General features: G+C 41.1%; 2 protein-coding genes across 3 annotated transcripts in view; one reads left to right on the plus strand and one right to left on the minus strand.

The window, feature by feature from the left end:
- Positions 1-27,565, minus strand: part of LOC143422075 (dual specificity calcium/calmodulin-dependent 3',5'-cyclic nucleotide phosphodiesterase 1) — a 66,263-nt gene that overhangs the window by 32,378 nt on the left and 6,320 nt on the right. The gene's annotated exons all lie outside the window — the stretch shown is intronic.
- On the plus strand, positions 2,650-8,172 carry Aglu2 (alpha glucosidase 2). Its single transcript, XM_076892933.1, has 8 exons — positions 2,650-2,843; positions 4,862-5,049; positions 5,452-5,724; positions 5,996-6,238; positions 6,524-6,709; positions 6,991-7,201; positions 7,565-7,898; positions 8,106-8,172. The coding sequence occupies exons 1-8, from the start codon at positions 2,684-2,686 to the stop codon at positions 8,170-8,172; spliced, it is 1,662 nt and encodes a 553-aa protein (XP_076749048.1). The 5' UTR covers positions 2,650-2,683.

The raw sequence follows: 27,565 nt of genomic DNA on the forward strand, positions 1-27,565 counted from the left end.
ACATTTTTTCTCATTATAATTTTTTTCTTCTTTCCGATCTCATAATATATCTTATTTAAGCATTAATTTACCTCCCCAAAGGGATCGTAATGCAAAATTTTATTACTTCTGCTACATTATACTCAGCTAGAATAGTACACTGCGTTCTTATCGCATTTCATGTCTCTACCCCCCTAACCATTTAACTCTTCCTTAAACAAGATAAGAAAGAAAAGGGAAAACTGATAGTCCTTTCATGGTGATTACATAAAAGCGAATTGCGCATAGAATGTGCAATAAACTTCACCTAAACTAATAAAGGAAAGCCCACCAGTTGTATTTCAGTGACTCGATAAGGCAGACCACCAGACAATTCTCTTGCACTTCTGTAATATCGTAGGTACCGCTGAGCCTTTGCGATCGAAACTAATTTTCATGAAACGCAATGGCTTGTATCGAAAAATTTGTGTAATTCAATAATCAAAAGGGTGTACGGGCTTTATAAATGAACGAACCATCGAACCATCATTTCTGTTTCAGTAAATGAAATTTGGTATCGCAAGAAAGAAATCATCGCAACTCCCTATTTTAATTAGCATAGCTGGCGGGATCAGTTACCTTTCAGCTAAAATTACGCGAAAATACAGGAGAAGCGCGAATTTATCAGGCCTTTGGTCACGTTTATCAGAGGACAACGCGTCGAGCCATCGACGAGGCAACAATCGACGTTCGCCAGGTAGCTCGCGTCGAACGGAGACAGCCACCCGTCAAAATGGCCGAAATCCACCGATCGGGCGCCAAATTCGATTAACCGGCCTTTCACTTTTTTTTTGCGCGCGCGACCAAAGGTGAAACTGGATCTAAGTAAGAGCGTGAACGGAAACGTATCCGCGTATCGATGCTGCCACGTCAATCCGCTTGCCAATTATAATCGCTGTATGCCCGCGGTGGATTTCGTGTTCGAGCGCGGGAATTTCACTCGACGACTTTCGTAAATTCCATCGAAGATGGGGACGATCGTCGTTCACCGCTGCTCTTGGATGTTTTCTTCGATTCCCCGTTACGAAATCTCCGCTGGCTCGGGTCTTCCTGGCCCAGAACGGCTAACAAGCGGCGAAATTGGTTATTCGAAGGTGTGCGACCGTTCCGCTGACTGAGGAGGGAAGTCACGTTAAAGCGGATAAGTTGAAATGAGAAAACGAACTCTCTGCTCTCTGGCGTAGCAGACGTTTCTACTTATTTATTTATTCGTTGCCAGAGGCGATTCTTTATTGTACAAATTGTATGCATTTCGTACTCATTGGCTACTTCTTGGCTGAAAGATGTTCGTATACACGAGTACCTTTAATGGGGACTGTACAAGTTTCTTGTTGGTCGAAATTTGAACGTAGGTGTCAGTACAATGATCATTTAGTTAATACGATGTTTTGTAGTGAAAACTCTCCGTTAATCGATACTATTATTTATCTATATAACATTACGTTCCATTGCACGTCGAATCTAGTCGTAGAAAATTTTGTCTTAATGTGTTTTAAGCGTAGCCACCGTCTATATTTCCTTCGTATCACGTGGAGAAAGAATTGGAAAAAACCACCAAGGACAGAAGGAGACATTATGAGAAAAATAACTGCAAATAAATCATCTACGGAAGGGTTAGGAATCTATTAGTAGAATCGTAGTCATTTTTCTTCAACGATTGAGTGACGTGTAGTAAACATAGTTTTCAATCTGGTAAATTACCGTGATTGTCTTCCTGATACGAATCTTACCATGGATCTAAAAAAATGTTCCAACGTGCATAAAACTTTAAAGGAACGACGACTGAAAACAGTAAGAAAATCACCGAAAGCGATTTGAATATGTTCCTTTCCTCTTTCTGCTTGAATATCTAATTAACCAATTCATCCACACTTTAACGAAAGCGTAAAAAATATTTCCGTCCGCTACAGCAGGTTGTATAGAGCGTAATTTAGTGTGTTCTCACGGTTTTCTGATTTTTACGAACCTTCAGCTTGCCTGTTAACAAAGAGATGTCATTTGTCGAGGTATTCACAGAACACACTGGATTGCATTTTCAATACTTATCTCTCTTCGTTAGTTCAAGTGACTATGACGTCGTCCAACTAAAGATAGCGTAAAAAAATCAGCCAAAAATACGAGTATGAAATTTATAAATGAAAGTAAAGTGAAACAATCCTAATATTTCTGCAAACCGAAATATAATAAATAATAATGTCTCATACTTCGTAAAATATCTTCTCGAGATAACATTTAACAAATTTTGGAATGTCACAAAAGTGAACAACATTATTCTGAATCCAAATAACTCACTCGCGTGGACTTTATGCGGACGCCATTATTAGAGAGGCGCTTGATCAGCAAAAAGTGATGCAATTGTAATTAACAGTTCGCAAACTCGTCCCACTAATTCCATCGCGACTTACATCGTCGACTCCCGTTTAATCCGTGTCACACATGTGTGTCAATGAAACGAAATCGAAGCTCCCATACGTCACCCCATTGTTTCTCCGAGTCACAAGTTGCCGTGTAATTTTCCCCGATACTGTACGATACGATATCTATCCGCAACGCTTCCCGTGCTCGAATGATAACCAAACGATACGAACGCGCGTCCGTGTTCTTTTTTACCGTCGAACCTGGCATATAAGGGAGCCCCGTGGTCGCGTGTCGTAACAGTGCAATCATGAAGAGCATCGGTCTGGTCGTGATTACGGTCGTGCTCGTGGCCGGGCTGGCCGCGGGTGAGAGGAAAGAGAAGGGTTGGTGGAGGAACGCGGTCTTCTATCAGGTGTATCCGCGCAGCTTCATGGATTCGAACGGCGATGGCGACGGTGACTTGAACGGTAGGAAATCCACAGGAAACGACTGGGTCCACCCGTACCCGGTACCATTCCTCGCCACGCGATTCGACGGACACCAGAGGGTGCGCGCCCGTAGGATCGTTCGCAATTAACCCTCTCGCGTCGTTCGCCAAGTTTTTCCACGGTCAGAGTAACAGTGTTAAGAACAAATTAGTCTCAAGAATCGCGGTTCTAACTATTATTGCCTCTTGGCGCGTGCAACGGGTCTTTGTAACGTATAACAGGGAGTAACGAGTCGAGTTATTACTGCTGAAGCTGTAGCTGCAAATGGTATCTTTAGTCGAAAGTGTACGGGAAGATAATGGAAAAGATTGAGGACCGAATCGATTAAGACTTACGGGCCGTGATATAAGTACCTTTTGATAATGATTTTGTGAGTGGCTTATGGTACTGCGACTTAATTTAGCGGGGAAATACTTGGATCAAATACGTAGAGGCTATACAATCTTGAACGACAGCTACGATATTAGCTATGATTTCACGACTGACGCTAGTGTGATTAATGATTAGTGGTATTCAAAGTGGTGCATTAATCGTTTAGGCGTTTGATATGTATAGCGTGGCTACGTCGGGAAAAGGTTGCCTGACATTTTGTGCTGTAGTAAAAGTTAATTTAATTCTTTAGAATTTCATTTCTCTCTTTTGTTTCTATTTTATATCTTCCGGAATAATTTCTTTCGTCTCTTTTTATTCATTTCTGACACACTCCTTCTGCGAAAATATAGCGTCAACGAAGAATAGTATAAGATAAAGATAGCCTGGTAATAGGAATTTAATTGCGCTACTGACATCCTGCTTCCTCCTTTTAACGCGCATGATGTAACGTACAGCCTTTAAATGCTCGACTGTAACTAAGACAGCTGAATTCTAAAATATGTCTTTTCTACTGGTAAATCAGAGATGGAGAAGTAATAATGAATTACTTATCGAAAAAATTAATTTTCAACTAATGATGTTTTATATCTTAATATCGTTCTATTTTTCTTACTCGGATTTTTAGTGAATTATACTACATTTTTCGCTGTTTCTTGCTTCTATACGTACATATACTTAAATTGAAATGCCCAATGTTTTCAGAATATTAGTAATCTTAAATTTGTAAAGTACTCAGGGCGCAATGGTTTGGTAAATCAACGTCCACAGTCAAGTGTATTTTTGAATCAAGTTCTTCGAATAAGTGCAGATTAGAGAACTACGAACGGTTGTTGTACCATTCAAGATCCACTCAACCAATTTATAGCTGGCACTTATTTCATAAGATACAACGATTCCAACGAATATCTGTGATAATACGTGGAAAAGTATTAAAAGTTTTCAAGCTCTCGGAAAACCGTGATTAAAACGATACCGTGTCGCAACAAAACTGAAGTATTTTTAGATTAGAATAGTATTAAATTCTTATATAGAAGAGTTCTCAGAATTTTCAGATTTCTACTTACGCGTCAGCGAACGCAGATACAGAGCTGTTCGAACTCGTCACTTACCTGAAACAAAAATAATTATGACGCTGAACAATTTTATTTCGATATGAGATTCATTGTTCATCACGAGCGATATAATTAAACAAACGTAACTAATCCAGTGTCATAATGTGATTGGTAAAAATAGAGATTGTATGAAATTCGCCAAAGTCTTAGTTATATTCTAAATTATTACGATTTATTGTTTAAGACCGTTTAAATACCGATACTTGTTCTCTTATCTTCCTTCGTACACTGATAAAGCAATTGAACACAATTCGATAATATATCTAGCCAATAAATACCAAACAGGAACAAGAATGAAGTGAAGACAAGTATTGCAGAACTTTATTTTGATGTTAAAACTAAAAATGAATGGATGTTTCACTTAAAATGTCCTCTCTATTTTATGAGCGACCACCGCATCAATAATATGCAATTATGAAATAAATATTCTACTGTATAAACTTCACTTGCATATATATAAAAGAATATACTCGCGACTATTTAACAAAATTCGTCCAATTTTATTTTGAATAGGAATTACCAACAAACTTGAGCACTTCAAAGACTTAGGTGTAACAGCGATCTGGTTATCACCGATTAATAAAAGTCCTGAAGCGGATATGGGCTACGATATCTCAGACTTCAAAGACATCAATCCAAGATTTGGCACTAAAACCGATTTAGAAAACCTGATGTCGAAGGCGAAGAAATTGGGTTTAAAGGTAAAGGAAAATCTAATAAGTAATCCGAAATTAATTTTTCAGACTATAAAATTTGCTATATTTCAAATCGTTAATATTTTTGTTTTTATCATACTTATTATAGTATATATAAAGTATAACATGTGGATATAAAGTATGCAAAATAAAATAGCGTTCTTAGATGGCATAAAAATAAAAAAAAAAAAACTGAATTCAAATTATTTCAAATGGTAATGCGGAGACAAAAATAGATTCTTTTGTCGCTTTTCTCCCTGACCCTACGAATTTGTTCATTCACCTTCATTATATTCGTATACCATACGTATATCTAATTCTTAGATCTCTAAAAAGAAAGAAATCCGCGCTGTTTGACACAAGTATGTACGCATTAGAGCTACCAACGATCTTCTCGCGGCTTTTCAGGTTATCCTCGATCTCGTTCCTAACCATACGTCCGATGAGCACGAGTGGTTCAAGAAGAGTGTGAACAAAGATGGAAATTATACAGACTATTATATATGGGTAAATTGTACGAAAACCAAAGACGGCGTTACACCACCCAATAATTGGGTCAGTGTGTTCAATAACACAGCATGGTCGTGGAATGATGCAAGAAAACAGTGTTATTTCCATCAATTCAAACCGCAACAACCAGACTTGAACTATCGTAACCCAAATGTGCGGCAGGAGATGATGGTACAGTTCGATCGATTTGTCAATTTTTGTACAAAGCGTTCATAATTTTCCAGTGGCAAAGTAAGATTCGAGTGTTGGGCATATATCTGAGACACGAATCTTCTGACTTAAAAACAAAGAGCTTTGAGTTCAGATTGTGACATGTGAAACTAACACTTTGCTCCGCAATGAATGAGAATGGGAGATTTCGTCATGGGAGAATTAAAAATGCATTCGGTAATCAATTATTTTCGAAGTAAGCTGCGCACGTTCATCTTTGTTTTTTTTTCAGGATATAATGAAGTACTGGCTGGATTTCGGAATGGATGGATTCCGTGTAGACGCTGTGCCACATTTGTTCGAGAGTGAGACATTGAAGGACGAACCAGTGATTAAAGTAGACGGCGTCAATCGAGACGATTACGTCACTCGAAATCATATTTATACGAAAGATCAGCCTGAGACGTACAATTTAGTGCAAGACTTTCGAAAGCTCCTAGATGACTACGCGGACAACACAAATACCTCTGAAAGGGTAAGGAAAAGAAATATTTTCTCTAAACCGTCGCTTGGGGTTTTAAATATAGTTTTTCTTAAGTATTGCTTTCTTTCTAAATTCTATTTACGCTCTCAGCTTTGCGTATACCTTTGTCAATCCCAGTGGCGATCGAAACGAAATTGCGGTACCTTAAAATAAAATTACAAAATGTACATTTACATGTAACATATTTCACCAACAACACGCAACTACTTAATTCGATGGCTGCTTCTCCTTTCAGGTCTCATACTAATTTGTTGGCATTAACAATTCGTTTTACAGGTATTATTGACAGAGGCTTACACCACATGGGATAACACGCTCAAGTATTACGAACACGGTTCCGAAGTTCCGTTCAATTTCAAATTTATAACAGACGCGAATGCAGCTTCCAACGCCAGTGATTTCAAGGCCATTATAGATAAGTGGGTCAACGGAACAGGAAAGGGAAACGTACCAAATTGGGTGGTATGTAAATTTCTCACCGCCTCGCATTAGAGCCCCTAATAAACATGATTCTCGCGAAACCGTGAGAAGTACGTACTCTATTTGTGAGTAGAGACCGTACGACAATGTCTACTTTCTGTGAATCTCCCAGATTTTCTAGCTGACAATTCCTTCTTAGCGGAAGACGACCGCTTTCTCGTCTACTGTTCGACAACCACTCGCGTCAGAAACTACGCCTCTGCCCGTTCGAGCAGTTCACGCTCGCGATAATAGCCGCAGACCTTTAAATGTAATCGTTGCAGATGGGAAATCACGATCGATCCCGTGTCGGTACGCGCTTCCCCGGCAAGGCTGATCAAATGGTGATGCTGGAAATGATCCTACCCGGCGTCGCGGTCACGTATTACGGTGAAGAAATTGGTATGGTGGATAACACTAACATCAATAGGCCGAACGGTGACTTCCGCGACGGATGCCGTACGCCATTCCAATGGGACAACACTACCAACGCCGGTGAGCGATACGTTCCAATCGAATCGATCGAGTAACAGCAATTTCGAACGACTGTCGCCAGTTTATGTTTCGCCAGCTCGTTTCATTTTACGAAGATAACAAATTTAGCGGAAGAACCGATCGATCAGTGCGATCGAATTCGGGTTTCGGTGCGAGCTTAAAACTTAATACGTAGGCCACTTGATTTAAGTAGCTTCACTTCAAACGTGTGCTCATCGCGAGTCAAGTTAGCTCGATTTCCTTGACATTTCTGTTACACTCGTGTCGAGTAGAAACAAGTTCGCATACGTGAAGTTGCTTGGCGATGCACTTGATTTTTAATAATATTTCGCTTTTCTAATCTCGATGTTTCCGTTCGTATAGGCTTCAGTAACAAGTCTACCACGTGGTTGCCTGTCAACAGCGACTACAAAACGCTTAATTTGGCGGCGGAGAAGGCGGATCCAAATTCTCATTATAACCTTTACAAAAGTTTGATCCAGCTACGTAATGAGTCCAACGCGCTAAGGAATGGTAGTTTGGAAACGTTCGTTTTGGAAAATTCGGTATTAGCCGCAATAAGGAATGACTCTGAGCAGGCTGTAGCGCTTCTGATAAACTTTTCCAAGAACAGCGTCGCTGTGGAGCTGGCAAAAATAATGCAACACGCCAAAGGTACTTTGCGTGCGAGCAGCCAAGGCAGTGGACTAACGAGAGGGTAAGTGTATGAAACTCGTTCGTGCTACAATCAATCACGAAGATTCCGTGATAATTGCAGAAACAAATAAGTGACAGCAAAGAAAATATGCCGCATGTTTAATTGTTTTGTTGACGTTCTTCTAACATGTGAGATATTTTGTTTTGAAATCATAGTATTTAAATATCTGGTATGGTTTATATTTTCGTGAATCTCTGCTGCGCGTAGGGATGCCGCAATGAGACACATAAGCGTATCCCTTGATGGTATCAAGTTTGCATCGAGGTTCATATGAAAGCAGAAGAGATTATCGTCATATAATCAAACCTTCTGATTCAATCACCTAAGAAACGTCCACTCGGTGATTCTGAATATATTCGAGTATACTTTATTTCTATTATACAAATCAGCTGATCTATTTTCATTTTGTTACCACTTCACTAATTTAAATCGATTTGCGGTCGATGAATCAAAGTTTTACTATTAATTGGGATATCTACTTTTAAATGATTCATGATTTATTACTTTTTCAGCGGATCCTATTCACTGGAAAAGGTCAGCATCCCTGGGGATGCATCCATGCTTCTGGTATCCACTGATAAAACTGGTAGCAGTGGTAACAGCATCGCCTACTCGATGGTAACTCTTTCGCTGGCATTCTGCGTTTTAATCTTCCGAATGTAAAAGTGGCAAATTTTCCATGTTACCACTTCGATATTCCGGCGTGTGATGTAAATTAAGTAGGTGCTCATTATGTTCAATGACTGAATTAGAAAAAATATTCTACACGACATTTCCTGCGAAACACAAATGAATTGTACGCGGATATACGATCGTTACTGTGATAACTTTCAGCGTGTGCAGTCAATCATAAGTGTCGGTTCATACGCCTTGAAACAGAAGATTCAAAATAACTTGAGACAGAATAACTTTGTTTTATTGGGAAATTAGAAACATTTGTTTTTCTACTGGAACACGTTTCGAAATAAACGTGTCGAAGCATCAAGTATATTCAGTAAGTATATTCAGATTCGTGCAAGATATGATCATCATATTGCTTCCTAACCAATTGGAATGTTCTCAACATTTTTTTCAACACATCATTCAACGAACAAATCTGTCTAACTCCTCAAAGAAAGAAAGACAAAAAATGTAATCTGCTTCAAATGATGCACGAACACTTTTGTGGCTGCCTGTATAGACTAGTAGTTGCGTGCTTGTGAAAAACCCGAAGATACCGAGCGCAATAAGCCACGCCTGATTGACGCATCGTTCACGAGGGAAAGTTTTACCAAGGCTTAGTTTTCTAACTACTCTAGATAATTAATTTTTCCCAATTATTTTAGATAAGCGTTAAAACAAACAATCCGCGATAAATCGCATCAGTGCGTCAAACGTAGACGCACTTAAGATAGTGTGAAATACATGATACAAACAAACTCTTAGAAGATAGATTACGACGTCTTCTAAATTGCTGCCCTTACGACATACGCGATTGTTTTGTGCCTAAAGCCACCGCTAATCCCTCTCCCTCGAGCTGGCTGAACGTTCAGCATTCCACGAGAACGAGATCGCACTTTGTCACTGTCTACCGTCTCAAATATCGATACGCAGGCGTTCATAAAGATTTCGATTATTTTTCATATCGCATCGATGCGACAAGATATACGCTCGATCCTCGAACGCTCATCCTTAAATGTCGGCCAACGGAAAAGATGGCGATCGCGCGGAACTGATCCGTTATCAATCAGCCCTCCTCCTTCTCGCTCGATAACCACGGCAATCTATCCCCCCGTTCGTCACCACGTCCTCGTATCGCGGCCGTTTTACATATAGATTAATGCCCCCGGAATCACACCTGCTGAGGCAGCCCCGATCGAACGGGAAAACGCGACAGAAGGAGTTACGATTGTTACCGTTCCGTCGTTGGAATCCGGCCAACCAGTCCAGATAAAGCCCCCGCGTTAAAGCTGCTCTTTCTTCCCCTGAAACTTCTCCTCGACCTTCACTGCGACGGGCAGTCCCATTCGAAATCGCTGGGAAAGTAGGGTAAAAGGCTGCGAGGCTTAATTGCTTCACCCGATCGAGGCATCACGCGTACGCGTCTTTCGAGGCAGACGACATCAATTAGAATCGACCGTGGTTCCATCAAAATCTTCGCTCGTGTTCTCACCAAACGATATTTAATATCTTGCAGCACGTGCGATTAGATTAGGCAGAGCACGTAAGAGTAAACTGTAGAATCCGTGTACTCGTCTCGGTGTGGTAAGTTGAATTTTGCTTCAGTTTTTCACCGTGACGGTTAATTATTCGTTTGATTAGAAGTTGGCTGCGATGTTCACTCGTTTGTGCGCACTTCTAGATCGACGGATTCTGGACCGTCTGGCAGGGTAATTGATCCTCTGCGTTTCGTTTATTAAATTATCGTTTTCGCCGAGAGTAATATCATTATTTGCGCTCGCGAGTGCAGCCAGGAAGAGTCTGTGACTGACAGCTTGTTGAACAACGCATTCGATTTGCTTCGTGATTGTTTCACGAACGAACGTATCCTGCCTTTGCGATGGGAACTGATTTCAGGTTGATTCAAAGTGCCGTTCGCAACGTCTGCTTCCATTTCTTGGTGGCTATCCAAGCGAAATTATGCTTGCCAGAGAGTAATCGCCTGTACAGTGCAGATATATGCGACTTTAACTTTTATTTCGGAAGTGAACACGCTGGTATCTTAACGGGAAGTGTAGCGGCTCGTTGCAACGCTCGCTCGATGGATTTTATTTGAAAAGAGATGTAAATGATTCAAAGTGTGCAGCAGTGACGTTCGAAATAGACGAATCCGCACAGAGCGTCTTGCGGTCGACGTTTCTGGCTCTTCTATGACAGTATGTCCGATATTGATGTTCAGAATAAAATCCTGCTATTTTTATTCGCTGCTCGGATGGGAATTTCTGCACGTAAAATTCCAGAAATGTTTTTGCCGGGACCTAAAAAGAATTGAAGCGAAGAAATTAACAGATAAAAGAGCCGTAACATTATGAATCGTAAGCTACCCTCTACTTAAATTATTCTGAACTGAAATCACCATAGAACCTAAATAACTGTTACGCATTTTCATCAGGAATGCAATTACTCATTTTAATTCGTTATTAAATGAAAAAATTCCTTCCGTTATTAAAAAATGAAAATGCATAGCTTTCGTTGCCCTCAATAAATCGAGGCAGTTGTATCGCAGTCAGCGATTGTTACCAGCAGTGATTTTAATTAAGTTCATGCGAGGAGAAAATTCGGGCGCTTAATTCTCGTCCGCTCTACCGATCGATGATTGCGAACGTCTGCCTTTAAGGGCAATGAGCCGCGCGTTCCTGAAATTGCTGCTGGTGAATTCCTGGAATTGATCGCCATTACTGGCGCCCCATACAATGAGGGCGGTTTCGAACGTTGCTCGTCAAAGTTTGGAACACGTCACCGCATCATCTTCGCGTCATTGTCGTACCGATTGCATTGTTAAAAAAAATTTTTAAACGTCACCTTCAATTCATTGATTCGGTACAATTGAATTTTATTTATCCCTTCTATTTATACAAAAAAATATTTGGAGCATTGCGCATCTGTGCAGACGGCTGTACGTGTCACAGACGCTTTTCAAAGACTATTAGAATCGACGAAGCGGCTGCCACAAACGGACGAATTTTTCTCACGCTTTCAACTTCCTTTTGGGTCGCGTTAAGTCGAGTTTAAAGCGTTGCATGTGACATTCGAACGAACACGGTGCTACACGATCAGAAATGTCACGTAGATATTCACGGATCTGTCCTCCATGGTGACGTCTAGTCTGCGCGAGCAAACTGCAAATACCCTCTTGTACTATGCGATTTATTCTATATCTGTTAGGCTGAATAAATTGTACGTCTAATGTTTGCAGCGATAAGCTCGCAGCAAAGTATCTCGTTGCGAAAAAATTGAAATGCAGCACAATTTGCACGACGAGTGAGAAACGGTCGTGTTTCATAACGAACGCGATGGAGAACTGATCCACCAGCGAGCAATTAACAACTCCGTTAAAGCGAATTTATCCGTGGCTTCGTTCAATCTTACTCTCGATCTTTCTCTTGGCAAGTGCACCGGCTGAAACTGATCGATAACGTAATTAGGTTGACGCGTAATTAATACCCCGTAAAAGTCCTTCGTAGGCCATGCTCGCGGCCGGAAACCACCCCGTGAGCAACCTCGCACAATGCATAACTGCGCGGGTCACTGGTGAATGCGACTCGAAAACGCGGTGAATGTTGCAAGTTTGCACTGAACGCTTCTTGGCAAGTTCGAGCGTTCGAATGATTTCGTTGCATCCGCAAGTAGCTTCGAGTCGGAAGTTTGCAGTAATCATTGGCTGAGTGACGCTCGAGCAATGGCGAAGTTCTCCAGAGAGATGTATAGTCTCTGTTGGCGTTAACTTGGAAATAGAAGTCGATGCTGTATTCAAAGTCATCTTCCTGTATTGGATTATGCCAGTTGTTAATTGAGAAGAAGAACTAATTATTAGAAGCAAAAATTGAAGAGCAATCACAGTTGCAAATTTTACGTTTAATTAATAGAATCAGCGAATTGGTAGAATTTTTAACGACACTAGAAACTGTATTAAAACTAGATTATTAGGATTACGGTCTATCTTTGGAACCCGACGGCGCATCGTGCATATCGCAGAAACGAATTTTTTTTCTACGGATAATAACACGTTGCTTGATGAAATGCATCGGTTTTATGTTAACGACTTTCTAGAGGGGCGAGAATTGCAAAATCACTGATGCGAGTTAAGAAATATTACGAGTTAAATGATTTTCGAGCTCAAAGAAAATTGAATCATTTAAAAATATTCCTCGATAAAGGATTAAGCGCAGAAATGAATAAGACGATCGTATTTCACGAAAAAGCGCATACTCTACGGATGTACGTAATCCGGTTCTCGTAATTACTAGCCGCGTGGCAGCGGACTTGCAAATTCCATGAAGTGCATACTTAGGAAATCCTTCTGCAAAAAATGACACCGTCGCGAAGGACATCTGGCACAGTCACAATATAAAATCTTCCTGCGTTGCACGCTGCAATAGCACCGACGGCTGGCTTACTTTGCATGAAAGTCTTCTCGGGACTTTCTGTTGATAGCGAAAGAATTAGAGACGACATCAGGACCGTCCGAGTTCGCTCGTAACTTAGCACAGTTTGCGTAGGTGAGAAGGATATAAAATTAAGAAGCTTTTTCGTTGCAGATGCCCAAGGATGTCATGGCGACCCTCTGACACTCGTCACCAGAAGCACTTCGACACTTGCAGTTTCTCGAAAGTGCACATTTCCTTCTCCGTTTCAATATATACAACTTCCTAATCGGTCCCTAACATTTCTGCGCCTCTGGCAGGGCTTGCCAATGGACTCGTCAGTAAGGCTACCAGGACGAAACGTTCTTTCCTCTCTTCTCTTTCCTTTTCTCCTCTTTCATTCGCAGCAAATCGAAGCAACGCGCTTTAATGTCATTCGTCGCGTGCACGAAACGCAAACGTAAAAAATGAATTTCAAACAGCCTTCTGCTTCGAGAAGCAACTCGGATCAATCATAATTTGCCTCGTGCAATGAATTCGTCTGGATTAAAATTCCTTTCGTGTACCCCCCTTATATTATATCCCGCGAATTTTTCCATACCTTCCTCTCGTTTCGCTTTATTTTACGAAGTAACATCATATTATTCGTACAACACGACGGCGATATATCAGAATAATAATAATTTTGTACTGAACTCCTTTGCAATTAATCGTTTAACATTGCAAAGGAAGAGAGAGCCGCGTTTTCCGAGTAAAGCTGTTTACACGAGACGAAGGTTCGAAAGGGGATTCAAAAGTTTCCATCCAGAGAAGATCATTTGTATTAAAATGAAGTTCGCAGACGTATGAAAACATAACGGCGAAAAAAAGGTGAGACGCGAGAAAACACGGGGTAAATGTCGACTTTCGTCGGACCGTACGTTCTCCCGGTTGCTGTCGGATCGTGAATTATTTATTCGCCTTTCGAGTATCGACGCTGTCTGAATGGGGGGTGTTTGGGGCGCATTATAGCGGTAGATCAATGATTTACCACCGGGTATCCTGCTAGCGCAATTTCCCGCGTTGGCTTTTATACGAGTTGATCAGCGATAATTAATCGCGGCGCGCGGACATTCTTGGAAGGCCTAAATTCGATTCGTTGCGCCGCGAATGAAAACGCTCGGCGTGCATAATAAGCCGTGTGGTCAAATGAAAATGGAACCGTCGAGTTTCCGAACGTTCGTTCGCTCGTAGCTGCTGTTCGAAATCGTGCTAATAGATTTAATCCACTCTAGCTGAAATTAAACGTGCGATTGATCGACGTTCTGCTGCACGACAAGAAAAATCGTTGGTAAATGCTGTAAACAGATCGCTGACAATAATTGCCGTAATTCGATTCTCAAGGTAAATACGGACATAACAACGCATCAGACGAGTCGCACAGTGTTACAGATGCTGAACTTAGGATAGGTCGTTAACTTTAAGAGCAGGCAATCTGCATACAACCGAGTCTAGCTCGAAATGAAATAATTTCCATGGAATACCCGAGTTTGTTATTGCAAAGTGGACACCATCAGAACTTGCACGGTCAGGATTAATTTAAACCCTTGTATTTGGAAGACTAGAAAGCTATCTAACCGTGCTCCAGGCGTGAATTTATGCCAGTCGCGGAGACACGGGGCGCAAGAAATTACCGTAACGCAAAACTTTAATCGAAACCTATAATTCACGTAAATACGCGGCTGAATGAAACTCGCGAAATAAGAATCGCAATTTGACGATGATTAAGTGACGAAACTTTCCGCGACGATGTAAAGGGTTTACGACACGAAGCGGTTAAATTGAGTTCCAAGTTAAACTGTTTCGTTACATCGTTACAATAACTCAGTGATAAAAAAAAAAGGAGTAGCGCTCTTTAAGCCCTCCAATTATCAAAGTCTTGAATATTCAGCGCAGTTGTAAGTTACACGGACATTCGACGCGGGGATCGCGGTATTAAAAGTGGCTGGATACACCAAAGTCGCTGAGAAGTTGAAGATAACCGCGGGAAAGGTAATCAGAAGTGACAGTTTGGAACACGTTGTTTCGCCGTTCGAAAACGAGGCTCGTGCATTTCTCTCTCGCGCAGGCATTTTCGCGAGGACAGAAGCTAATTCTCCTGGGAGCCGATAAAAGGAAGTTAGTTACGCGACGGTTTCCACAGTTCCATCCAATTTCTACATACCAACCTCTGTATACGTGCGCACGTACAGACGCGCGCACATCCTCGCGTTACCCGAAGAAATAGAGACGTTCCGCTGGAACTCAATTTCGGCATCTACCTTTCTCTTTTTTTTTTCGATTAACGAAGGACCACCATTGTCGAATGCGAAATCACCTTCGGTTCTGGAACGTCGAAACGGTGGGATCACGATAGAAGATTCGTTGAAATTCAAATGCATTCCCTAGTCGTGCGAGTGCAGATGCTAACCGCGTTGTTGCGTTATGTCTCGTCTGCAAAATTGATTACGCGCGAAACGAGAATTTCTTATAAACGCTTGTAATAGTCGACTGATAACGAGATTCGATTATTAGAGGGACGAGAGAAAAAAAAAAGACTATGAAATATTGTTACGAAACATGTTGCGCGTATTACGAAATCAAGTTCTATGTAAGATCCGGATTGTCAGCGTGATAACGTTTATCGAATAATCACTAGAGTCACTAGACGCGGTAAGTTGGGACTGATTGATGCATTGTTCGCAAGAGGAATTTTTTCACAGATAATTTTTTACCTATCACGGAGATAATTATTGTAAATAAACTTCGAAGTCCAGATACCGCGATAGATGCATGTGCACTTAAGATAGTAGAATGTTTGCACTACACGAAGTACGGATCAGCTGTTGAATAACAATCGCGCGCTTTTTTTATCACTGTTCTTAAGGAGCACGAGATAAAGCGATGATCACACAGAAACAATACGATTAGTGTCTTTGTTTTCTAATAAATAATACAGCGTTCAATTTGAACCATAATGATTCGCATCCATTACCATCGATGACATAGGAATAGTAGACAACGTGGCAGTTATACAATTTTATTCAACACCTGTTGCGTGTTACTTTGCAACGATCCAACATCGAACGTCGTTTTAGGCTGTCAATGAGCGTTGGATCAAGCTCAGTATACTCTGACAAGTGTTATCAAATAAATCAGGAAATTTCAGCTCGAAGATCCTAATTCTAAAGAAATGGCTACTTCACTATTTTAAGGATAACGTTTTCGAAGTTCTTGCACAAGTAATCATTGCGTATATCATGTAGAAGTTATTCTCATACAGTTACGTTGATTTTACCTACTTGTTTGACTAATAATTAGTCAGGTATTTTACGAGTAATATCGAAAAACTAAAAAAATTTGCAAATCTTACGAAGCTTGCAAGATCGCCGTACTCGAGGAATCATTGAAATCGGTCGAATGCTGCGCAGTGCGATATTAAAATTCTTGTCCATGTATTTATGGGCAACGTTGGTGGGTGGTATGTCGCGACAGCAGAAAACGTAGCCGCCATTGCTAGCTCTATGAGGGCCATAAAAGTTTTACGATGGTTAAAACTCGCGGGATATTTTCAATTCTGTCGACGAACCTGGTTGCTGTTTGCGTAGACTAAAATTTGTCCAATATTTCGAAGCGAAATTAACTCCACTTTCGATTTATCGCGTATTCCTTTATGGCCATCAGTTGCTCTTGACGTTTTCATTAGTCTCTCCGGTTTATTCCTTCCCGTTGCATACCTTGTTTAACTTTTTTAATCGTTTTCGTTCGTATGCAATTACCTGTTATAAACTACGGTTTGGAAAAGTCATATAAAGGATGAAGATAGATTTTAAAAGAAACACACGAAGAATCTTAGAAAGGGCAGCCCGCAAGAACGAGGAACGAGTACGGAAAAGCCAATAATGGTAAACTCGTTTGAACTTTTCAGCCCTCCTATTAAAAACAGCGAACGTTTTACCCGTTTCGACAAATATTTGCAAGGAACTCACATTCGCAACAGAACGTATTTCAGTTGCTCACTCGAGTGCACGTTTGCTTTCCAATATAATTACAGGCCGTTGCACGATTTAGCTGTCGTCGCTACCTCCATAATTAATTACGATTGAACGAGTGATAATTGAAAACACGAGCAACGGTGAGAAAAGCTGGCGATTTCGAAACAGAGGATCGCGGTAAATAAAGCTAGACGAAGTAGCGGCAAGATTGTAAAAAAAAAAAAGTAATTCCATTTGCGCGATGCGAACGATGCAACGCGCGTGGAACCCTCTTCCAAGTTTAGTTGTCGGCCATCCGGCGCGTTCGTTTTTGCCAGCCAATCGGGGTTGGAGGAATCCGCGGCTGGTTTAACCAGCCCGCAGAAACTCTCGCGGATGCGCCAGCGACGAACAATGGGAATTTTTCTCTTCCACGGCAGGAAACAAAATGCACGGTGTCGTTCGTCTTCGAAAACAGGAGGCGGACGCGACTGTAGGTACGCGAAAACGACGATTCGGGGCGCGCGATCGATCGAAACCTTGTTTGCGAAGTTTCCGCGGAAACTCGGCCCGGTGAAATTCGCCGTGGTAATCGCGTTACGTGGAAAAACGAAACGAAGCAGACGCGATTGCGTTATTCGGCTGGGGCAAGCGCCGTTTGATTAACGCTTGTTGCAATTTCTGGCCTCCGCCTCTGAAGATCCCGTCGTCCACCAGCGAACGACAAATTGGATTCATCGAAGGTGTAACGCGCTGGTTTAATTCGAGGTACCGCTTCCCGCGGCGTATTGAAATAATCCAACACGATTATCTCTACCTTTTAAATAACTTTGGAACTTCGCGATTCATTCAATTTCCTTCGTTACAAATTTCTGAAAGCTTCGAACGATAAATATTTTATCGAGTCGACCTGGAAATGGGATTAAACGAGAAAGTTTCAGAGGGACGCTAAGAATGTCGAAGCATAAACAAGCGTCATGGGAATAACTGGGTCCAAGTAAATGTACCAACACGATCGTTCTCCGCGATCATTTCCGTCGTCGCGCGACTGCCAGCTTTACGAGTTCACTGTTCGCTGCTTTTCCCTGTCAAATCGCGAATAGTTCGGAACTGGTTCCGCGATTCTATCGCGGTTCGCGAGATGCACGCAAACGGCGTTCGTCGTCGCTCGTAAGAATATTTTGCCCGCGATCTCGCTCGAGGACTTACAAAGCGGGGAAACCCTCGACGAGAACCCTTTGACGTTCAACGATTTCTTTGCGGACGCATTATTTCGGATTTCGTCCCACGACGGCTAAGAAATACGATTACGCGGAAAATCGAGTTCGTTCTAACACTTGCGGCTCTGAGAGACATGGAGTCTTACGTTACACTCAAAGATGCTGTAACGCTGCTTTTCCGTTGAAGCGATTCTTCAAATTTATTAACCATTCTCTCCTAGAAGCTTGCAATTTATCGATAAAAAGTATGTAGAAGGAAGACTGTGCGTTTCACACTGTTTAGGTACAAAGTATAAACTAATTCCCTGCAAAGTTACAATGCACGATGAAATAGATAAAAAACTTTTTCAAGCAGTTGTAACAGTTCACAGTAGAACGAATTTAAATTCCAATCGCGTAGCTCAGAAATTATCAATGGTTGACGGAGATACGTACGACTTTCCAAATTCAGGGAGGGCCAGTGATAAGCCAACGTTCTACCCGTTGTCGAATCGCGTAGCGACGAAGCAGCGCGAGATCCCTGTCCGCAGGATACCGCGTGACTCGGTATCGTTCCAATTAACGGGTAAAATCCGCGAACGAACACTGATCCGATCGACAATGGGCATCGCTAAATTGGCGGCCACGTTATTTCAGTATTAATAAAAAGCCAGTGAACCGAGGAGAGGCGCGCGCGAGCGACGACGCTTCTTCCTCCTCGAGGGGTGGAATCTAGCTCGAATCGTATCGGGGTCAAACGATCGTCTATCGCGGTACACAAATACTCGCAGGTTATTTTCAGTCTGAGCGAAACAATTCGAGTGCTCGGACGCGATTGTTGTACATTATGGATTTATTAGGCTTATAGATAGACCGCGCATAAAAGTCGCTTTCGGTTTAGCGGACCATCGTGTTCATTTCACCATTTACGTAGCGATTGATCAGGCTCGAGTATCAGATTCAAATGCTCTGCCGTTTGCAACGAGACGCTTCTGTGTTATTATGCGAGTAATTGGCGAAAATTAATATAATAGTAATGCAGGATTTTCTGGAAAATTGTCTTATTGAAAAATATTGTTAGGACACAACGTGTTTGGATGTAACCCTGTAATCGATGACTGCATACGTTTATGTGTCTATATAGGAAAGATAAACGCGAGAAAATATATAATGTTCGAGTAGAATAAAATTTTCAGTCGAAATCTACGTGTACGTTTACTAAATAGTGCATTTGCAATATGGGTCGTAAATGTTCTCTTCCGTATCAGAAGAGGGAACTGCGACCAGCCACGTGTAATTGCTTTTCCTTCGAGCAAACAAAAATCTAATTGTGAAGGGTTAATGCTACCTTTTAGTGGCTCGGTGCTAATTACCAGTGTTCATTTACCCTTACGAAAGAGTGCGACCAATTAACGGCCAGAAAAATTACGTAGACCTTCGAAATTAAAGTTCTAGAAAAAGTGAAACTCGGAGACTGTATTTAATCAGCGCTCTATCAATCAATCAGTGCCCGTCCAGTCAGTCTCTACTTTTCCAATCGGCTCTCTTATTTTGATATCAATCAATATCTGTGACGTGTCAATCAATTGCGTATAATTTTCGCGAAAATTCAAAATAATTCCTTAATCCTCGCGACCTCTAACGTGTATCTAAATTTTATTATTCCATTATCAGACTCCATTATTAGACATACGTATATTTATTAAATAAAAATATGTGTGTTTGATCGTATTCTTCCATAAATTGTTTGATTACCATATTCAACGATTCAAATATTTGATGAATTAATTCTAAGGACATTGATAATATGAAAATTGCCATACAGATGACAGAAACGGACTTTTGACAGAAATATTTTTCTGTGTTCGAATTTAAAGGTACGAGCGATTAATTACAAATAATTAAAACGGAGTACAATTGCGGTGGACGCGGTACTTATTCAGTGTGAAATTTGTGGTCCGTCAATGCGCATCCCCTTAATTAAGAGCGACCGGTGCCACTTTATAATTTGATTTCGAAATACGATAAAGCATCCCGGTTCTATTTTCAGAAAGGAATTATTCAGGCTCGGTTGCAATTCTGCGATACGCTTCGTTGCTTCGAAGGCAATACATTTATAAAGACGCGTCGCGAAATTATTTACCAATTATTCAAACGAACTGTCATTGTAATAACATCGAAGCAAATTGAATTCGTAGCAACTGCGTGACATTGCTGTCCCACCTTTGGAAACAGAACTTGTCGCATGGCCAAAAATAGCTGTGAATAATTCTGACAGGATAAAATTAAGTACTGTTAATTTTAATATTGCGTTTCTATTGTAATAAATATATCGCAATGAAAAGAAGAAAAATATTATAAATTACCAATAAGCTGTCCGTTGAACGTGCATTGTCGAATGATTTTAAATTGCTTGAAAACGACGCACGAAGCAATTTTCAATCCACTTTTCTCAAAGAGCCACAGAAACTCGAATACGACGCATCGAAAGTTTCCCGACGATCTAACGGCGCGCGAAAAAGAGTGAAATGCCGTGGGAAATTTTATCCCAGAAGCGATCAAAAACTCGATCATGTACGATGTTACTCCTCCTGACTTGATTTTCAACAGCCAACGCCAGCTGTTAAGAAATATGCGTTATGGAAAATGTTAGAAGAAAAGCGTAATGCTATGGATAAAAGAAATTTGATAAACTACCAGGCTGGTGTCATTCCATCCAGAAGAAAGTACAGCGTTACGCAACTTACCACTCTTTCCTTTGAGATGGTGTGCATCTTCCTGTACATAAGGTGTTTCAAAAATAAGTCTAACACTTTCGAAGCATCCAATACAATTCTATAATTCCCTGAAAAAATACCTACAGAGTTTCATGCAGATTTCCCACGATAAATAATGTAACAGAAACACGATAAAAAATGAAATATACAAGTAGACGTATGAAAGAACATAAAGAAAAATGCACAAGTATACGCGTAAGGGTGTCGTTCTCAACGAAAAATGAAGGGTGCATTAAACTTCTTACATCTTCTGTCTGAAATTTTTAGCTCTGATCAGTACGAAAATTCTTGCGACAATCTTCTTCTGAAACAGTCTCTGAATTGACGAGCCCACTTTCGCGAACACCCCGTACGTATGCATCAGCTACTTGGACGGAAACAACGCCCCGACCGAGAAGATTACACGGCTGCCTTTTTCTCCAACTTCCTCCATTCGGTAGGTTTCCTTCTTCGCCCCGTTCGTCTTCCTCTCGTTCGCGCTCGACGTTTTCACTGGCTTCTGTCGACACCTCAATCCACACCACGGGAAATGGAACGTCGCCCTCTAACCATTGCCGCCACGTCGAATGGAATTCGGCGAGCTCCCGTGCGCTTTTAATTAATTTACGGAAATCCTGGCCACGTATTATTCGCCTCGAGCAATCGCGCACCGTGCAATCGGCGCTTGCTGCGACTCGTTGGAAAATTAATAGTCGATCGCGTACGCGTTGCTCGTTTTGGCCTCGCATTTCGATCGATTCGTCTTTGCTGGTGGTAAACGAGTGAAGAAGCAGCCAGGTTTGATTTAGAATTATGAAAACGAGTTCTATGATTACGATGTATAGCAATTAGTTCATTTTTAGCTTGGTATTGATAAGATTAGAATATGTAAAATAATATATATTGTATAGAGCCATGCTTGTATTGCTCTCGTTTAATGCTACAGCGTTGAAAATAAAGTCTAAATGATTTATAAAAGTTTCTAAGCAACGATTAAATCGAAACGTATTACACTTTGTAAGAATACGGTAGTTAAAACAATTATAATCTTGAAATGTGCCTTCTCCGCGCTCTATTATAACTAGATTACGCTTAACGCGCCGACAAAATGGCTGCCGTCGAGCGAATACAGGAGTCATTAAAGTGACATTAACTCTTGGGTAATTTAAAAAACGTTTGAATAAACAATCTAACTGAATTAGGAAATGAATGAAATTACAGGTTATAAGCTGACAACAATTTGACTAACAGTTTTAAGTATTTAGCTAATGGCGTATATATATGTATATATACGAAGCGAATGTCGTCAAGACTAATGAGGCTAATGAAACTCCAAGTAATCGACGTTAATGAATATCTAAATATTTGTCAAACACGTGCGCGTGAATCACGGAATTAACATTGTTATTCGTTGGTAACGTCTAGTTGGTCCCATCTGGTCGCAACCTCGGCTTTTGGCACCTCCTCGGAGGGAATCGTAAAAGATGTAACGTCCAAACAATATTTCTCCTCGCTCGACCACTCATAAAAGAGAGATACGCGGCGCATAATTTGTTCCCGGTTAAAAATACGGCGAGCGTGATTCGTTTGCACGGTCTCGAGCCCATTTTTTCTCGTTTCTCGAAAATCTCGAGGACGCGCGAGAGATCGCGCGACTCGAGCGCCTGCTAGACCCTCGATCGGGTTTGAAATATCGACGACAGAGGATGCCGTGTCTGGGGGGAAAAAACGCGGCACGACTCGAAACTTCCTCAGAACCGTCCCAAGCGGTGGCAATCTTGCAAATCGAGTTCCTGGCAATTTCACCATCCACGCGATCCCGTAACGAGACTCGATTCGCCGATGAGTTAAGGGAAATTAAGCAAAATTTAATACACCGGCGGATTGTTACGCAACGAAGAAATTAGCGGAACGTTCAAGGAAATACGACTGGCTGGGGTTAATCGAGGATGGCGTCGCGAATTCGAAATCTTTCGCTTCGCGTTTCAACTTTGATTAGTTCAAGACGAGGCTACGCGTCGAATGTGGTTTGTTCGCGTTGGAATAATTATCGCGGAATTGGGAATGAATTGCTACTTCTGTTTGGTTGGCAGTTACGATTATTTTGTCAACGTTTCGACAGACTGAAATGTTTTGATCGAATAACTGGATCAATATTAGGAAAACGTTGTGCTCTGGTTATGGAGTATCAATTGCGAAATTGGTAACCGTGGAACTGGAGGCAGAAGAGCGTGAACGATTCTACGCATGAAAATTGCAGCGTGAGATTTAGAGAATTATCCAGGCAAATTGTTATAATGCATTATTTTTTAATAATACTTTAATAAAATTACATTGTCTAGGTACAAATAAGTCAACGTACACTTCAGGGAATCGATGAAAATCGTTTTTATGTAATCAAAGAAATCTTAATTGGTTTGACCGCGTCATCCGATATTTCACGAGGAAATTAAAGTTTCTTTTACTATGTTATTTTCACTTTTTTTTATCGATCGTTCGAATCGAAAAAGAAATGTTGAAATAACGAACGCGATATTGTGATTCCATATAATACGATATAATTCTATGAAAATGATTAATAATTTTTTACTGGATACCTAACCGTTATGAGACAGATGGTGTCTCAACAATTTCGTCGGAATGCGATCGACAAAGCTATCAAATCAAAAGATCGTTAGCACAGTCGTCTACCCACGCAAAGTGATCACATCGTTTTCCAAGTTAATAACTTTTTAATATCCCGTGATTAAAACGAAATTTTCTAGCGAATCTGGATCCACGTCTGCTTTTTGAAAGTAACTGTTCCAATGTATTTACGCGAGATGTCTCAGAAAAGGTTCAATTAAGTTTTCATTAGACAGAGTTCATTTCACACGAGGTGTATCGCAGAAAATCCTGACGCAGGGATTCGATGTTTTCCACGTCGAATTCCCCGATAATTACGATTTAATTACGATGTAATCCCTCCCAGCAGTAATCGTAATTCACTTATTGCGATGGATAGTTACGACGCGGACGTGACTTCGAGAATTCCACCCGGTCGTAATTGCTTTCTTTCATCCCTTAACGAAACAACATCTGTTGGGTGCTCCTACGTCGTGCATTTCGACGCGACATGTTTCACCAGCGACTGTGCACCCTTTTTACTTTATTCAGCTTGAAGAATTCGCAAACGGTGACTCGCGGTTTTCTTTTCGCGGAGTTTTTACGACAGCCACCAGTTCCTGCCGTTCGACCCTTAAAAATGAAAGTGAAGGACACGTTGGTCCCGCTAATTTGTATAATAATTCATCGTATAGAAGTTAACGCGATGATACAGTAAGGTAATACCATACAGCTACTACGCAGGGTAATAATGGAGGAGATGGTAAATTTCATTTTAAACAGAGTGCGTGTTCAGAGCGATGTTTACACCAGGCAATCGATAGTTGATTATTAGAATCGTCACGATGGATAACGCTTTTTGGTGCTGACGTCCAGCAATATTGCGCTCGTCGCGTTGCCATTTGTACGTACGGAGCACGGAAGGCTCGTTTCATCATAAATCGATGCCATTTCCAATTCGTGTACAGTATCTAATATCCACGCGCGGTTAATTGATTGGTACCTCTTGAAGCGTCGGGCTACAAGCGTTCGCAACGTTGAAAATCGAGAGGCGAGAGTTTGGCCACGTTTTGACGCAACACGCCGGACGTTTTCTCTTCTTTCGATTGAAAGGTTGCGTGAATTGTTGTGCAACAGATATTATAATTCCTTATCCTCGTGTCTGTCAAGAGAAAGATGTTGGACATCTATATTACATAGTTGAATGGAATATTTTTAATTAATTATCGTAGGGCTTGGACATCTTTTTTCTCTTTAATATTCTTGGTTATCAAGAGATCCTTTTCTTCGTCGAGCAATCCAAGCACTTCGCAAACACGACTAAACTTTCATTACATCGACGTCAATATGAAAATGGAATAGCAATACCATTGAACCACCCCCGTGTCACAGTCGGAATAAAAACGAAACGATATCCTCGCTGTGAATTAATAGACTTAACCTCTGTGTCGGAATTGTTACACTTGGTTGCACCAACTCCCTAAATTGAATCCGATAAGGTCTCGGGTCAAGACAGCGGTCCACGAATAGCAAAGTAGCCTTAAATTTCATCTAACCAGACCACAGTTACTGCTTAGTAATTTAGTCGCCCTGGAAGCAACAATTGCGAAAACAAACTATAACTGAATAAAAATTGATTAGCATTATGACTAATACCCTTATTTGCCTCGATTAAATTACATTTTTAATCACTGTCTATTATTATATACATATCACTGTCATTAATCATAATAATTCTAAACCAACATTTTTCAAAATTTATTTATTATAGAAGATTCCAAGAAACTTCAAATTCAACGTCAGAAATTATACACGCGGCTGTAATGTTTAAAGGGTGAAAATGCTACTCGAAGCTCGAGTTTCCACCCCATGTGACACGTGCCTAGCCGTAGCTTTAAATAACGAAGAGGTTGAAGTAATTTAGCGATCAGCATCGCGGTCGATCAGTTTCCCCATACGAATTCCTCTCATTCTGCGGACTTACACGTCCGCCAGGACAGTTCGAAATGGGAAACGATGAAACCTTCTCGAAAGCCAAGATATCTACGAATCTCGAGCGCGTTCCCGGCTGAAAGGGAGAATCCGTCACCTCCTGGCACTGGGTTCAGTCTAGGAGCAATGAAACCGCCAGATCATCCGGAGCTGCTTAGTTTTTATAGAAGCGGTGTAAGTTTTCGGGAGCCAGTCAGCATTCTCGTGGCTCCTGAGAAGGGGGAAACAAACGACCGACGGGGGTTGAGAAACTGATGGCGGCTACGTGGATCCCGCGAAGTGACCAACCCACGTGCGTAAAATTATGAGATCGTTTTGTCGACGTAATCACGAGCATCTCTGAGTCTCGCTGGGAAATATTCCCTAGAACGGGGTATATTTTTCTTTGATGCTTCCTTTTACGTTTTATAGAGGAAGCTTTTATTTCGTATCGCATAAAGCGGATTGCGTTCTGCGCGAGTAACGCGACGGAGGATCTCTTGATCGCATGATAAGTTTCGCGTGGTGCAAAAATCGAGATCGTCTCGGACCCTTTTGGTAATTCTCTCTTGAAGAAAAGTAATTTACTTTCAAATTCGATCCCATCGAGAACGTGACTCGAAACGAACGAATTCTGTCCGACACTTTTCAACCCTGCCTTTTTCGTATACGTTTCGTAAAAATCGACGTGCGTTCGTTTTAATCTCAAGGCACAAATATTTCACCCGTTACGAGCTGATAAAGGTGAAACAGTTCCAAGGGAAAAACGACTGAGAAGCGATGAATCTCGCGCAACAACCTTTCCAAGTCTCTCGATGATTTGCAGCCACACTGAGATGTAACTTTACGATGGACGCGGAAATGAACAGCTACGATCTCTTCCACGAAAGTGAAGTAACAAGGCAGAATTAGCTACACGATACAAGATCAGATGTACGAGCTGTCCAGTCCGGTTAAGTTCGCCGTGAGTAATCCGATCCCACAATGAAGTTCAAACTTCATGTGTTCAATCACGTGTAAGTTCCATTAAGACTCCTCGCTATTCATCTGTCCTAATTAATTGCTTCCCTTCGCGCGGCAGTCCGACGTCCCACGGTAAATCGTCCAGACGTATTTTAAGTTTCCTCGGCTGGCCACACGATAATCCTGCGAATCGTGCATTTTTCTAATCCTCTTCCCTCGTGCACTGTATTTCTCTCGTTCGAAATTTGTCGTCACAAATATTTTCTGTTGTCCGGTTCTTAATGCATGAAACTACACTCGCGCAAGCTTTGAATCCTTTTCATTAGTTTCTTAGCCTCAGTTGAAAATCTTGCGAAAATTTCTGGCATAGAATTTCTTATGCAACTGAGAAAATTGGTGATTAAATTTCTAAAATGTCAGAAAGTTCTGAAACATTTGAAAGTCCATGTGCTTCTGTCTTTTTTAAATTTAAGTTAAAATTAGTATGCTTTGTGGAAGTATAACTTATTTACTTAACAGCTTCGTACATGATTTTATTAAATTTCAGTGCTGATTTCGTCGAGTATTGGAAACGTTATGTTCCTTAGCAGAACAAATAAAATGGTACCTTGCAATTAATTAATTGTCTTCGTACAAAGTAGAAAGTAATATATATAAACAGTACGATAAATTGGCACGTTTTTATAAGCACGAAACAAGTATTAGTTTTCTATCAACTCGGTGTTTCACCTCCAGAACGGAATTTGATTACGTGGCCACGCGAAAAAGAAAGGTTCCGATCGAAAGTTTAATAGGAACGGTACACGTCAGATCGCCTGGAGGTATTTTCAATAATTTGATGGTCTAATTAAGAGGGCAACACTGGGACGTAATCGTTTCTAACCAACGATTCGAGACTTTTGACGTACCTACTTAAACGAACTCAAAACACGATTCGTTATACCACTTATAATTACAGTGATTAATAAACGTTCCACGGTCGCCTATGACTCGATACACGATGTCACGGTTAACGACAGCGTGCAGTAATAAGATTCGAAAGTGGCTGACGAGTGTATTTAAAGCAAGTCCCTGTTAAGTCGAACATTATGCCACCTCTGAAAGTTTGCGAGACCTTGC

Source organism: Xylocopa sonorina, chromosome 3 (genome assembly GCF_050948175.1).
Source record: "Xylocopa sonorina isolate GNS202 chromosome 3, iyXylSono1_principal, whole genome shotgun sequence".
Taxonomy (NCBI): Eukaryota; Metazoa; Arthropoda; class Insecta; order Hymenoptera; family Apidae; genus Xylocopa; species Xylocopa sonorina.